At 61.9% G+C, this 12,174-nt stretch overlaps 2 protein-coding genes across 6 annotated transcripts in view; both read right to left on the reverse strand.

The window, feature by feature from the left end:
* Nucleotides 1–1,407: 1,407 nt before the first annotated feature.
* On the reverse strand, nt 1,408–5,711 carry SLC27A3 (solute carrier family 27 member 3). 3 transcript variants are annotated; one of them, XM_042924625.1, is made up of 10 exons: nt 5,066–5,711; nt 4,611–4,820; nt 4,139–4,297; nt 3,493–3,617; nt 3,100–3,294; nt 2,894–2,996; nt 2,578–2,776; nt 2,276–2,373; nt 2,020–2,150; nt 1,408–1,724 (listed from the first exon to the last, which is right to left on the reverse strand). In XM_042924625.1, exons 1-10 carry the CDS (start codon nt 5,628–5,630, stop codon nt 1,548–1,550), a joined length of 1,962 nt encoding a protein of 653 aa, XP_042780559.1. In that variant the 5' UTR covers nt 5,631–5,711; the 3' UTR covers nt 1,408–1,547. The 3 variants fall into 3 exon arrangements, with proteins under 3 accessions (XP_042780559.1, XP_042780560.1, XP_042780558.1); XM_042924626.1 differs by having other exon boundaries at nt 2,906–2,996; nt 5,066–5,710; XM_042924624.1 differs by having other exon boundaries at nt 2,578–2,707; nt 2,906–2,996; nt 5,066–5,700.
* Nucleotides 5,712–6,096: 385 nt separating this feature from the next.
* Nucleotides 6,097–12,174, reverse strand: part of INTS3 (integrator complex subunit 3) — a 38,848-nt gene continuing 32,770 nt past the window's right edge. For all 3 annotated transcript variants that reach the window (XM_042924620.1, XM_042924622.1, XM_042924621.1), the window contains 9 exons: nt 11,248–11,316; nt 10,354–10,429; nt 9,882–9,995; nt 9,513–9,561; nt 8,546–8,713; nt 8,229–8,329; nt 7,998–8,070; nt 7,676–7,832; nt 6,097–7,568 (listed from right to left, as the gene is read on the reverse strand). In XM_042924620.1, coding sequence (XP_042780554.1) covers nt 7,491–7,568; nt 7,676–7,832; nt 7,998–8,070; nt 8,229–8,329; nt 8,546–8,713; nt 9,513–9,561; nt 9,882–9,995; nt 10,354–10,429; nt 11,248–11,316 — 885 coding nt within the window. In that variant the 3' untranslated portion in view covers nt 6,097–7,490. The remainder of the gene's footprint in view (nt 7,569–7,675; nt 7,833–7,997; nt 8,071–8,228; nt 8,330–8,545; nt 8,714–9,512; nt 9,562–9,881; nt 9,996–10,353; nt 10,430–11,247; nt 11,317–12,174) is intronic.

Genomic DNA, 12,174 nt, shown 5'->3' on the forward strand with positions numbered 1-12,174 from the left:
CCTGGTGTGTATTTTACACCTACGGCACATCTCAGACTCGGGGCATTCAAGCACTCAGTAGACACCTGTGGCTAGTGGCCACCATATTGGACAATGCAGATTTAGGCCAAATGAAACGGATCGTGGGGGGCGGGAAATGTGTGGGGTTCGTGGTGGAGGAGACAGCTGCTCAGCTCATCGTCCTGGAAGCGGGCTGGGTTAAGGATCTTAAAGGGAGCAGCTGCAGGACATGGCCCCTGTCAGCCAAGAGACACCTGCCGACTCCCCCCCCCTCCCCCCCCCCCCCCCCCCGCCCCAACTTGCACTCTTTCTGGGTTGAATTACAGGTGAGCTGAATGAGCTAAATCCCTCACTTATTGGTCAGTTTGAGAAGTCACCTACACCTGAGTGTGCACCTCAAGTCTGTTGGTGATGCTGAACTGGGTTTGCTGGTGGAGGGTGGGGGCCAGGTGTATACTTTGGAACAGGAATTAGCTGAGGTTATTGGTGAGGCCCATCCCCTGACCTCTCATGTTGGGGAGAGGAGTGGGAACAGGAAAGATAATCCAAGGGAAAGTAGCAGAAACCTCGAGGACCACAGCTCAAAACAGGGGGCCTTATTTATTTTCTATTTTTTTTTTTAAAGTAAACTCTACACACAGTGTGGGGCTTGAACTCACAGCCCCAAGATCAAGAGTTGTACGCTCCACCGACTGAGCGAGCCAGCCGGGGCCCTGACGGGTGGGACTTTAGTTCTAGGAGAAGCGTGAGTTCCATCATTGCAAGCTTTTAGATGATGAGCTTTTCTGATGCTTCATTTGGGGGCCTCTCTCCTTTCGTTTCCCCAACTGCTCTTGCTGCCACAGGCGCACGAGCGCTCTGAGCCCTGCTCCAAGGAAAGGCTTCCAAGGCTCCTCAGAACCCAGGGGGCCCCAACCCTGGGCTGCTTCTTCTGGGAGCGTTCGATTAGGATTTAATAAAGTTAGAATCGTCCGAACTAGGGGGCCGAGTGGCCCCACCCTTTCCCCTCACTAAGAGAAGTGTCTAGGGCATCCTTGTCCGCAAAATCAAACCTGTTTTCCCTGGTTGGCTCTGTTCAGCCCAGCCGCACCCGTGCCTGTGGAGACGCGGGGGGGGGGGGGGGGGGGGGGGGGGGGGCGGCAGCGTTTCTATCTCTGCCCACCCCTGCTGCGCCACAGCCCCCAGGGAGTGAAGCTGGGAGGGGACACACAGCACAGGGAGACATCATCTGCCAGGGACTCCCCGAGGACAAGGATCACACGGGGTCACCTGAGAGGAAAAGGCCCAGGTCCAGACACGGAGCTCGGGCCTGTGTGAAGTCAGGGCAGAGACGTACGTGGCTCTGTGCCAGGGGAAAACGTCGGAGCGAAAAGCGGTTCCACCGACAGGGAAGACGGACGCCACAGATCAGAGATTGGCCCTGGCCCCATTTATTACAAAATAATGATTACAAATCTGGTATAAAAAAGACCCCGGGGGAACCCTGGCGCACCTGCCACACCCCCACCCCACAAAGCCGCTCCCTGACACCTTGGCGGGGAGGGCTCTCAGATGCGAAGGTCCCCAGCCAGGAGGGCACTGTACCGGGCAGGTGTGAGGGGCAGGTAGGCACCCCCAGCCCGGTCCAGAACGTAGAGGGGGTCAGACAGTGCGCTCGGGTTAAAACCCTCCTTTGTCATCCGAACCTTCTGCTGCTTGAAGGTTTCTGTGGTGGCCAGAGACTCCTGGAAGGGGTGTCAAAAGGGGTTGAAGGAAGGAAGGAAGGGGTACTTTGCCTGAATTCTGTCAAGGGGCAGGTCCCGGGAAAGGAGGCACGAGGTCAGGGTTTGGGATAGGGGGTCACAGAGAAGGAGCCAAGCCCGGGGCGGGGCGTGAATGACGGACAGAGTGCACATCCAGGAAGGAGCTGTTCTTTCCCACCAGGGACGGAGCTACACAAGGACCCCCGCGTGGGGTTTGGAAGCCGTTGGCCGCCGCGGGTGCAGGAGCTGAGAGGTGGGAGCAGGGGGACTCGATTACCTGGAGCCTTAGGAATCGAGGCCAGGCGTAAGGCGGCAGGTTCTCAGAAACGTGGCTGTAGAGCTGCTCAAGGTCCAGGGAGTGGGGGGGACGCAGAACCAGGGCCGCCATGCCAGCCCTACCTTCGTGCCCTGGTGGTGTCGGGGGAAAGGGCAGCTGTTGTGGTGAGCCGCTCTGAGGCCTCGTGTTCCCTGTGCCCTGTGCCACCAGTCCAGGGTGGCAGGCCGGCTGCCCTCCACCTCCCGTGTCTTGGCACCTGGCACGGTAACTCCGTAGACGTTCACCTCCTGAACAAAATCCAGGGACTCCAAGGCCTCCGCCACTTCGGTCGTGGCCACGTTCTCCCCTTTCCACCTGCAAGAGGGCAGAGAGTCGGGGCCTTATGGGGGTGTGGGGAGGACGCAGTCGGGGCGCCAGACGGTCACAGGGAACAAGGTCTGAGAGGAAAGCTCGGGTGAGTGGCTGGGTTTGGGTGGGAGTTAGGGAGTTAGGTTTAGGGGGTTTGGGTCACAGAGGTCAAATGTCCAGGATAGGAATCAGGGTGTCCTGGACAGATACCTGAAGGTGTCTCCAGTACGATCATGGAAGCGAAGAAAGCCTTGGTCATCGCAGACCAGCAGGTCCCCAGTGTTGAAGAAAACATCTCCAGGCCGGAAGACGTCCTTCAGCAGCTTCCCGCGGTCCAGCTCTGGTCCCCCAGCATAGCCGAGGAAGGGGGACTGTTGGCTCACCGGGGCCACCAGCAGCCCAGGCTCACCTGCAGAGCCGCTGGGGTCAGGGGGAGCTGTCCACCTCGCCCAGAGCTTCCTGGCCCCTCACCCCACTCTCCTCCCAACCCTCTGCCGGCTGCACCCCCCCCCCCCCCCCCACCAACCTGAGCACCAACCTGGAGATGTGGCCACACAGTGCCCCTGGGTGTCCCGAACCGGCTCCCCTGTGGTGACATCATAGCGAATCAAAGAGAAGGGGAAGACATGCTGGGGGAAGGGAGACCCCGGCACTGGGTCATTTCAGTTGCACGAGCCCCTCCCTGCCAGCCCCACCTTCCACGGGGTCTCCAGCTCCTCCCCCACCCCTTACCTTGTAAAGCCAGGAAGCACGCCCCACAGCACCTGGCTGGCCCGTGTAGTTGAAAGTGGCAACATTGCCCTCCGTTAGGCCATACGTCTCCAGCACCTGCAGCGGCCCGAAGCGCCGCACAAAACGCTCCCAGGTGTCCGGGCGCAGCCCGCTGCCCACCACCAGTCGGACCTTATGCCCCCGTTCCGCCTGGCTCTGAGATGAGGGGAGATGGGCAGAAGGTTCAACAGCAAGATGCCAGCTCCCAAAAGGGAAGCCCCGGCATCCCAGGCCCCTCACCCCACCCTGCCTGCCGTTCTCGTCCAGCCCCCAGGCAGGCGTCCCAATGTCTCCTGCCAGCTGCCCATCTCCCTGCCCGGTGGCGGCAGCTCTGCCCAGGATGTGCCCACGCACCGGGGGCTGGTTGACAAGGTATCGGCACAGCTCCCCGATGTACTGGAACACCGTCACCCCGTGCTGCTGGCAGTCGTCCCAGAACTGGCCAGCTGAGAACTTGGACTTGAGCACCACTGTGGCCCCTGCCAGAGGTGGGGAGAGAAGGGAGGAAGGAAGGTGAGACTGAGGGCTGTGGGGGGACACCAGCCTTCACTGCAGTGTCCTTCCGGGAAGGCCCTGCTGGGACGGTCAACAGCAGCCCAAGGTGGCCCTCCTGCTTTCCCTCCGGTGCCCCAGAGAGGTTAATGCCCTTTCCCTGCTTCCTGTCCCCAAACAGTGCATCCTGTATGCCTAGGCCCCCAAGTCCCAACCTTCTTCTCCATTTGCTTCTCCCTGGGCTGACATGCTCGGCCCTTAACCCCCCTTCCCCCACGTGGAGTCTGGAGGCCTCCCTAGTTCCTCAGTGTCTGGGTTGTGCGGGTGATGCTTCTCCATTGTAGCAGGAGCTCTTGGAGAGGAGACCTCTGCCTCCTCCCTCGTCTGGAAGTGTCCCCAGGTGAGCGTACCACAACAGGTACTTAAATAAACGTTTGCTAGGAAAAAAAAAAGTTTGCTGGACGACTGAAGTTTGGGGAGGGTCGAGGTGGGAGTGGGAGAGACTGACCAATGCCCAGGCAGCCCACGATGCCCAACAGGGAGCCAGACATGTGGTAGAGCGGGAGGGCAAGGTAGATCACATCCTCCTGGTGGGCACCGCACAGCTGGTAGAAACCCTGGCACTGCAAGATCTTCAGGTGGCTGATCCGTGCAGCCTTGGGGAGGCCTGTGGGTGATGGGGGAGATGGGTGGAACGGTCTGAGCTCCAGGCCCCGCCTCCCTCAGCCCCTGCTGGGTAAAGAGGCAAGGCTGAAGCTGATGCCAAGCTGTCGGGGAAATGGCGGGAAGTTCAGGGAGGTGGAGAAATGAGGAAGCGCGGCAGAAGCGAACGCAGTCGCAGTCGTGGTTGGGATCTTGGGATGGGCCCGGGGAGGGGGGTGGAGGAGTGGCCTGGGAGTTGAGGCCACGGCTCCCGTTCCCAGTGTCTTGCCTTTCTCTGCCTTAGTTTCTGGCAGGGGAGTCTGGTGTCCCGTGCTCACCCGTGGTGCCGGAGGTGAAGATGTACAGGCACGTGTCCATTACGCTCTGGGGGGCAGATAGGTACCCGGGCACCGGCTCATCCGCTTCGGCTGAGGCCTCCGCCAGCACATCGCTGATTCCGGCCAGACGGGTTTCGGGGCCTGCAGCCCAAAGATGGAGCCCCATGGCTCTCAGGGCCGGCAGGTCAGGCTCCAGGGACTCCAGGAGCTCTGGATGGGGTGGGAAGGCAAAGCTCGGCGGCCCAGAATGCCTCCCCACCCCACAGCCCGCTTGCGCCGCCCTCGCCCCTCCCCACCCCCTCACTCCTCCGGGCGAAGGGTGCGCATCCTCCGTCACCGTTCTGGGAACCGAAGACGCAGCCCCGTCGCTTCGCAAAGCCGAAGCCTCATATCCCCAAGCACCCTTTCCAAGCCCCTGCGAGCCAGCTGGGCCCCTTCTGCAGTCCCGGCCTCACCTGGCGCCAGCACCAGCGCGCGCGCGCCGCAGCTGCGGAGGCAGTGCAGGAGGGGACCCCGGCGCAGGGCGGCGGGCACAAAGGCCGCGCGCAGGCCGGCCTTGGCCAGCCCGAACCAGAGCCACAGGAACTCCGGGCAGGCGGGGAGCAGCAGCGCCACGGTGGCCCCGGGGGCCAGAGGGGCCGCGGCGCCGGCCCGCTCGTTCCCCGCGCCGCCGCCCGGCCCCGCGTCCCAGCCCCGCGCGCGCAAGAAAGCGCGCGCAGCCCGGTTGCTCTGACGCTCGGCCTCCGCGTAGCTAAAGCGTCGCGCGCCGTGAATGAGGAAGACGTGCGCGGGGCGCTGCCGGGCCAGCTGCGCGAGGCGCCAGGCCAGGCTGCAGCCCCCCTCGGGGCCCCTCGGGTCGGCGGCGGCCGCGGCCAGGGCGCGCGCCCGGAGAGCCCGATTGCAGCGCAGGACGCGCACCGCGAAGGCCAAGTCCGCCGCTAGCCAGCGCAGCCGCGGCCAGATGTGCAGCGTCCGCAGCAGCAGCAGCAGCAGCGGCGGCAGCAGCAGGAGCCCGGCCATGACGCCCTCGTCCTCCGCTCGGCGCCGCCGCTCCCTCCCGAAAACTGGGGCCGCTCGCTTTTGCGCGGAGACCTCGCCTTCCCGGGAGCGCGCGTGCGCAGGCACACGCCCCTTTCCCACCCGCTCCCGCCCCCCCACCCCCACCACGGGCGCGGAGCCGAGGCCGGGAGGTGCGTGGGGGGCGGCCCCGCGCTCGCTCCCCGACGGCCGGGAACCCACACCCTCCCGGGGCCGGGTTTTCTCCCACAGAGCGTCCCGGCCCGAGGCCGCCCCAGCGTCTCCCCAGACACACCGAGGAACTCGGGCCTCCGGGCCTGACCCGAGCCCTCCCCCGGCGCCAGCAGCGGCGTCAGGGGATGGCTGGGGGCCCGGACGGCCCGCGCTCTGGAGGGGCGACGGCGGAGGCCCCTCCCTTCGGGCAAGGGCGCCAGTAACTGGGGCCAGTGAATGCTTTCCATCCAGGTTTTAATTGGGGAGGAGGAAACGGGAAGGATGGGGGGCGGGGGTGGAGAGGCCGGAGTAGTTAGCTTTGAGGGAGGGGAGACTGGATTGGTAACAGACCAGTTTGAAGGCGGGATCTGTCCTCCACCCAGACGTCACTCCTCCCTCCTCAGTCTGCCTCCCGGCCAGCCAAGGGGCTCTCTTCTGCGGGGACACACGGATGGGCAAGTGGCCAGACCGTGGAACAAAGAGGGTCCTTTCTCTCTGGGATGTGAGTGCTGTCACTAGGCGCACTTCGGTCCTTCAGAATCCGAGTTGGGGCACCCCTCACCCCCCAGCCGTCCTCCGGTACTTGGTGACCACATAGACCTACTCAACCGGACAAATACTTGTGCCGAGGAGAGAGGCGCAGGGAGGGGCGGAGTTCAGCAGGTAGGGAGATGGTACCCCGACAGGTCAGGGCCCGGCTCACAGCCCACGTCAGCAGGGAGAATGGGCAGGTGGGCAGTGTAGAAGCCAGAACTCCTCTTGCTCCAGACAAAGGGGTGGGCAGGAAGGCAAGAGGGGACCTTGCGGGGCCACAAAGGAGAGGGACGCCCTGTAGGTGCGCAGGGTAAGTGGGGGCAGCTACTCCAGCACAAATGAGGTTCTGGCTTGTTTTATTGTCATTTAAAAACTTTTAAAACGCGATTATCTCTGCCAACAAAACAAAACAAAACAAAACAGACAGAGCCAAGGAAATAGGACCATTTGACAGTTCTGTGGACATGGCTCCCTCTAGGGAGTCCCAGGGCTCTGGCCCCGCCTGGGGTGCCAACATCAGGTCAACACAAGCTTCTAGGCCGGTAGGGCCGCGGCCTCCCTCTCTGGTCCCCGCCTGAACTCTTGCGGCACCCGCCCCATGTTAAGAACAGGCAGGTGGACCATGTCAGTGACGAAATGCCCACTGCACACAGGAGGACAGAGGGCAACTATGAAATGCGTGTTCAGGGCAAACCAGGGCCTGATGGGTAGCGTGGGAAGGGGCACCCACACACCTTTCTTCATTCCCATACCTGGCCTCTCTGGCCAGCAGCCCCATCTGCCATTTCTCTTCTCTTTGGGAGGCTGGGGAGGGGCAGGGGTGGAAGACCCGCACGGGCCAGGTTTCCCGCAGCCTCTGGCTTCAGCGGGATGTGAGTGGGTAGGAGCAGCAGTGTGATGGGACCGGAGGCCCCTGGAGAGGAAGGGGGCAGGGGCTGGGGCTGCACGGCGGCTTCTCAAGGCTGAGCCAGAGGAGGCAGCGCGTCCTTCCCACCAGGTGAACTTTGGGCTGGGGGACAGAGCGTCTCCCCACCATCTCCCCAGCCCTTATTAACCTCTGAATCACCAAGGGGAGGAGGGCAGTCTGACCAGGGGTGGGATGGGGGACACAGGGCCTCAGTCACTGTCAGACCCCACTGCAGAGGACCCTTTCCGTTTCCGCTTGGTGGGCTTCGGTTTTGCGTCTTCTTCCTCCTGAAAGAGATTTCAGGGGTGGGGGGTGTCGTTAGCCTGGGCAGCTGCTGGCCCCAACCGCACCTGCTCCCACTGTGGCTGCTGTGCACGGTGGCGGGGGTGCTCACGGAGGCACTGCTGGAGCCGGACTCTTCCTCGGCGTTGGGCGGCTGGGTGGCGTTCTTGCGGCTGCGGGGGCTGGACAGAGCTGCTTTCCTCCGGCTCTTGGGTGGCTTGGTGGACGAGTCCTCGTATTCCTCAGCCAGGGAGAAGAGATCGCTGAACCTGAGGGAAAGAAGAAGGCGCCCTCAAGCACACTCCTCCCAGCCTCTTTTCCTGCCCCCTGCCCGGGCCTGTTGCCCTCGCTGGTCACTGAATCTTCATCCCCAGCAGGCTTCCTCCCCTGGGCCTCCCACCGCCTCCCGAGGCCAGAAGTGCCAGGAGCCTTACTTCATCTTGTGGGCCTCATCACAGCTTGCCTGCACGTGCTGCAGGGCCTGCAGAATCGGGGTCTGGCTAAAAACTGGAGGGAAGAGGGAGAGCAGGGACGGAGGGGCAGTGAGAGGGCCGGAGCTCATTCGGCTCTCCGGCCCCCACCCCCACCCGTTCGAGGGCCTTCGAGGGCCGGCCCGAGCCAGGGCAGTGCCATGCACGATAGGCTCGGGGGTCTGTGGTGCATACAGTTCTGCTTGGTGTTGGTCAGGTTGAGACGAAGGTTGTCTAAGTGCTCCAGGATCTGCTCCAGGGTCAGCTGGGCCAGCTTGCTGCTGGAGCTCCTCAGGCTGCAGGAAGTGGCGCGGCCAGAGTCTGAGCTCGAGGGGAGTGGGACACCCTCTCCACCCCGCCACCCCGAGGCAGCCCCTAAGGGGCAGGCCGGAGCAGAACAGGGGCCAGCCACAGGGCGTCGGGCCAAGCGGGGAGGGGGCCGTCCTGGACCATGCAGCTCCAGGCCGCCAGGTGTCACCCCTAGCCAGGCGGACGGCAGCCCCGGGCCCTACCTCTGCCTCTTGCGTGGGAGGCTGTTGTTCTTGATGAGCAGGGACTTGATGTGCTCAGCCAGCAGCTCATCATGCTTCATGCACCAGTGCCGCAGGATGCTGGTGGTGAACTGGTCGTCCGGGTGGCACGGCCTACTCAGCACCATCTTCACCATCTCCTCGCTGGGCCTGGGTGCGCGAGAGGGGTGGGTGGGGGGTGCTCAGGAACCCCTGCTCTCTCCTGCCTACTTATTCCCCAAGCCTCAGCCCTCAAACCCCACCCGAGTCTGCAGCTTCCTGCTCCCACGCCCTCTCCCTCTTCTCTCCGGGCCCAGGAATGCTGGTTCCGTGCTTTGCCGAGCCAGGACACAGACGTGATTCTGCGGTTTCTGTGGTGGTAGCTGGCACGTGCTGGGGAAGCGGCTCACCGAGTCCCCCCCCACCTTGCCCAGAACAGTCGGGAAACGGGCCAGGGAAGCCAAAGGACAGAACGGTATTCAGCCCGACAAGGCGCTGGGGAGAGGCTGGCGAGCCACAGCCCCCAACCTGCCCACTTCCCGAAGGACATTCCGTACCACCTCTAATCTCTCAGGACAGAGCAGAGAAGGTGGAAGGTGGGCAAGAGATAGGAGGGAACGGACCCACAGCTGCTGGGAAAGCGCCAGCACTGGAGGGTGGAGGGGCCTCCTCCACGGGGCCTCAGGAGAGGGGGGGATGGGGAGCAGGAAACAGGGATGTCCGGTCCCCACCCCACCCCCTCCTCCCAGGGCAGCTCCCGGTGGGCAGGGGTGCAAAGTCGAGAGGAAGCCCGGATCCCAGGGGAGCTGCTTGGTTGTAAATCATTGTGGGGGAAGGGCAGAACAGCAGATGTCCACAACAGGAAGAAGTGTGGCCGGCTTCCTGAAGGAGCAGGACAGGAGCCCGTTGCACGGGGGCTACTTTGGGGACACCGTGACTGGGAGCTAGAGTCCCCGCGAGTAGAACTCACTTCTCTCTTCGGAGCTGAAGCAACAGGCAAGACAGGGCCTCTGGGTGCTCTGTGGGGTGGGGTGGGGGGCAGAGGCTGTTGAGAGGGCGGCGGAATTCCAGGGAGAGTCCTAGCACGTCTCCCATCCCCCAGTCCACCGCCACTCAAAGCAGCAAGGATGGTCTTCCAGGGTAGAACAACCCGTCCCTGCTCCCGAGCCCCTGGCTCCTGCCTGGCACGGCGTGGGCCGGCTTGCAGGACACCCCCGAAGAGCGGAGGTGACCGACAGGGAGCCTGGCCTTCAGCACTTCGCCTTCTGGAGGGGCAGCGGTGGGGCCCCAGCCTTGCCCCGTCCCTCCCCCAGTTCTCCCTGCCCGCGACCCTACTCACCTTTGTATTTGAGGTGCTGCAGGATGGGGATTATGGTCTCCAGGGGGATGTTGTGGGCCAGGAAGAGCTGCCAGGCACAGTACTGCTCAAAGGTCTCCCAGTCCAGGCTCTGGACTGCAGGGGACAGAGAAAGGGGTGCGTTCTCTCTCTCATTAGCACACACACACAGGGCTAATCCACAGACTACCAGCATCCCAAGGAGGGCTGGTACGCAGGTGAGGACAGTGACCCTGACGCTGCAGTTAGTCTCCCTTTCCACACAAAGTGTTATTTTCAAAGACTTCGTATCGCTTCTGTATTCCCACAGCCTAAGCAAGAAACAGATCCAGAGACACTGCCCAAGACCACACAGCAGGGCACAGTGATGGTCCACCCCATCCACAGCCCCAGAGTCAGCTCCGCTGTTACTAGGAAATACCCAGGGCTGCCACGCCTCTCTCCCCCAGGTGTCTGAAGGGGTCTGCTCACTTACTGAGAATATTGAGGACTGAGTCCTTTCGAAACATAACCAGGTTCCCCATCATCACATGGCAGACCAGCTCCTGGAGCTAAGGACGGGGAGGAAGAAGGCAAAACCCATTGGTTCTAAAAGAGGCCAGGAAGCTAGTACGGAGGGAGAAGCAAGAGGCCTCACACAGGGAAAAACCAGGGGAAATGAAAACCTAGTTTAAAGGGCTGGGGATGAATGATGGATGCTGGGGTATCTGAAGGATAAAGGGGCTGGTAAAGAGCAATAGGCCTGTTTGGAGGCAAAACATTAAAAAACAAACAAACAAACACACAAACAAACAAACCATTAAAGTGGTTTCCACGCCCAGATAACAGAGGGAGAAGGGCAACTTGTCTCCCTGGCTCGAGTCTGGGCCCCGACCCATCCCAGCCTGTGCCTGGGGAGGAGGGAAGGGCTGGGAGGCAGAACTGTGGGACAGAGTGTAGCTAGGAGAAAGGCAAAGAAAGAAGGGCTCTTCTCTCCTGAATGGGGCAAGTGAGTGGCGACGAGGGGCAGAAATGGACCCGAGCTCAGTATGAGAACGCATTAGCAAAGCTGCAGTCTCCCGGGGTCTGTGCACAGTGGAAGGCCAACGGCCTGATTATTTGCACCCTGCGCCAAGGGGAAGGCCAGCTGAGAGCGAAGGAAGAAACAAACAAACAAACAAACAAACAAAAAACACCACCTTCTCACTTTCCTTGTGGAACTGGAGTGTCCAGATAATACAGAGAATGAGCCCAGCCTGCCTCCCAGGGGGGTCCCCTTCCCTGCTAGCCGCCCCCCCCCCCCCCACCCCCGGCCTGAAGTGCACACAGGTGCAAGCCAAGGCCTTGGCTCCCGTCAGCTGGCTTCCCACGATGAGAGCTTCTTGTGCACCTGCGCAGAGTCAATAACAGCCACGATCATGTTCAGCAGCTCGCCGCTCCGCAAGGTCTCATCTGGAAACTGGACAGAAAAAGACAGAAGCTGGGGCAGGAGTCCAGGGTGCCCCCGTTGGCTTGTACCTCATAATCCACCCCCTTTCTTCCCGCATGCTCAGGGGATGGCAGGGTTAAGCAGGATGGTGGGGTCCTAACACGAGTCCCTAAACAAAGATCCAACAGCTGTGAAGCCAGGACTCTAACCCTTTAAGAACTGAAATTTGTTCTCTTTGTGTCTGTGTGTGTGTCAGGAAAGGAATGGGGAACCGTCTAGAGATGAAACCAGAACCTGAAAGGAGTGGACGTGACGGTGAGTGCCGAGCTGCAGCGGTGACAAAATAAACGTTCCTGTCTGGCAATAAACACAAACCCGCTCTATGCTAGCCCTCAGGCACAGAAGGGAAGGTGCGGAGTGTGTTTGGGGTGTACGAGGGGCAAGAGGCTTCCCTTCTTGAGAGGGAGCAGAGGAGGAAACTGCCGCGTGCTGGTCATGCCCCCTTCTTCCGCCCCTGCAACTTCTGGGGAGATCACAGTTCCTCCTGTTGCGCCCACACCCTGTTTCCTGATGTCCCTGCGCCTGGGAACTTCACCCAGAGGAGGAAGAGAGGGTGTCCCTCTCTTCCGATGTCCCAGTTCCTAGAGAAGACAGTGAGTGAACAAGGAAACGCAAGTCTCCACCACAAAGGCTGTGGTCCTTGGGAGCCACTAGAGAGAAACTGAGGGTGAGCCATCAGATGGCAGGAGGGCCTGTAGTGTGTGTGTGTGGTTGCGGCTGGGGGACCTGTGCTGGGTCCAGAGGGTGTGGCCGGAGCTGGGAAGCCAAGTGTACAGGCCCAGACCACATCTCACACCACAAGGCACAGAAGAGGAGACATTTTGTAAC

The sequence above is a fragment of the Panthera leo genome, chromosome F3, assembly GCF_018350215.1.
Source record: "Panthera leo isolate Ple1 chromosome F3, P.leo_Ple1_pat1.1, whole genome shotgun sequence".
NCBI classification, from domain to species: Eukaryota; Metazoa; Chordata; class Mammalia; order Carnivora; family Felidae; genus Panthera; species Panthera leo.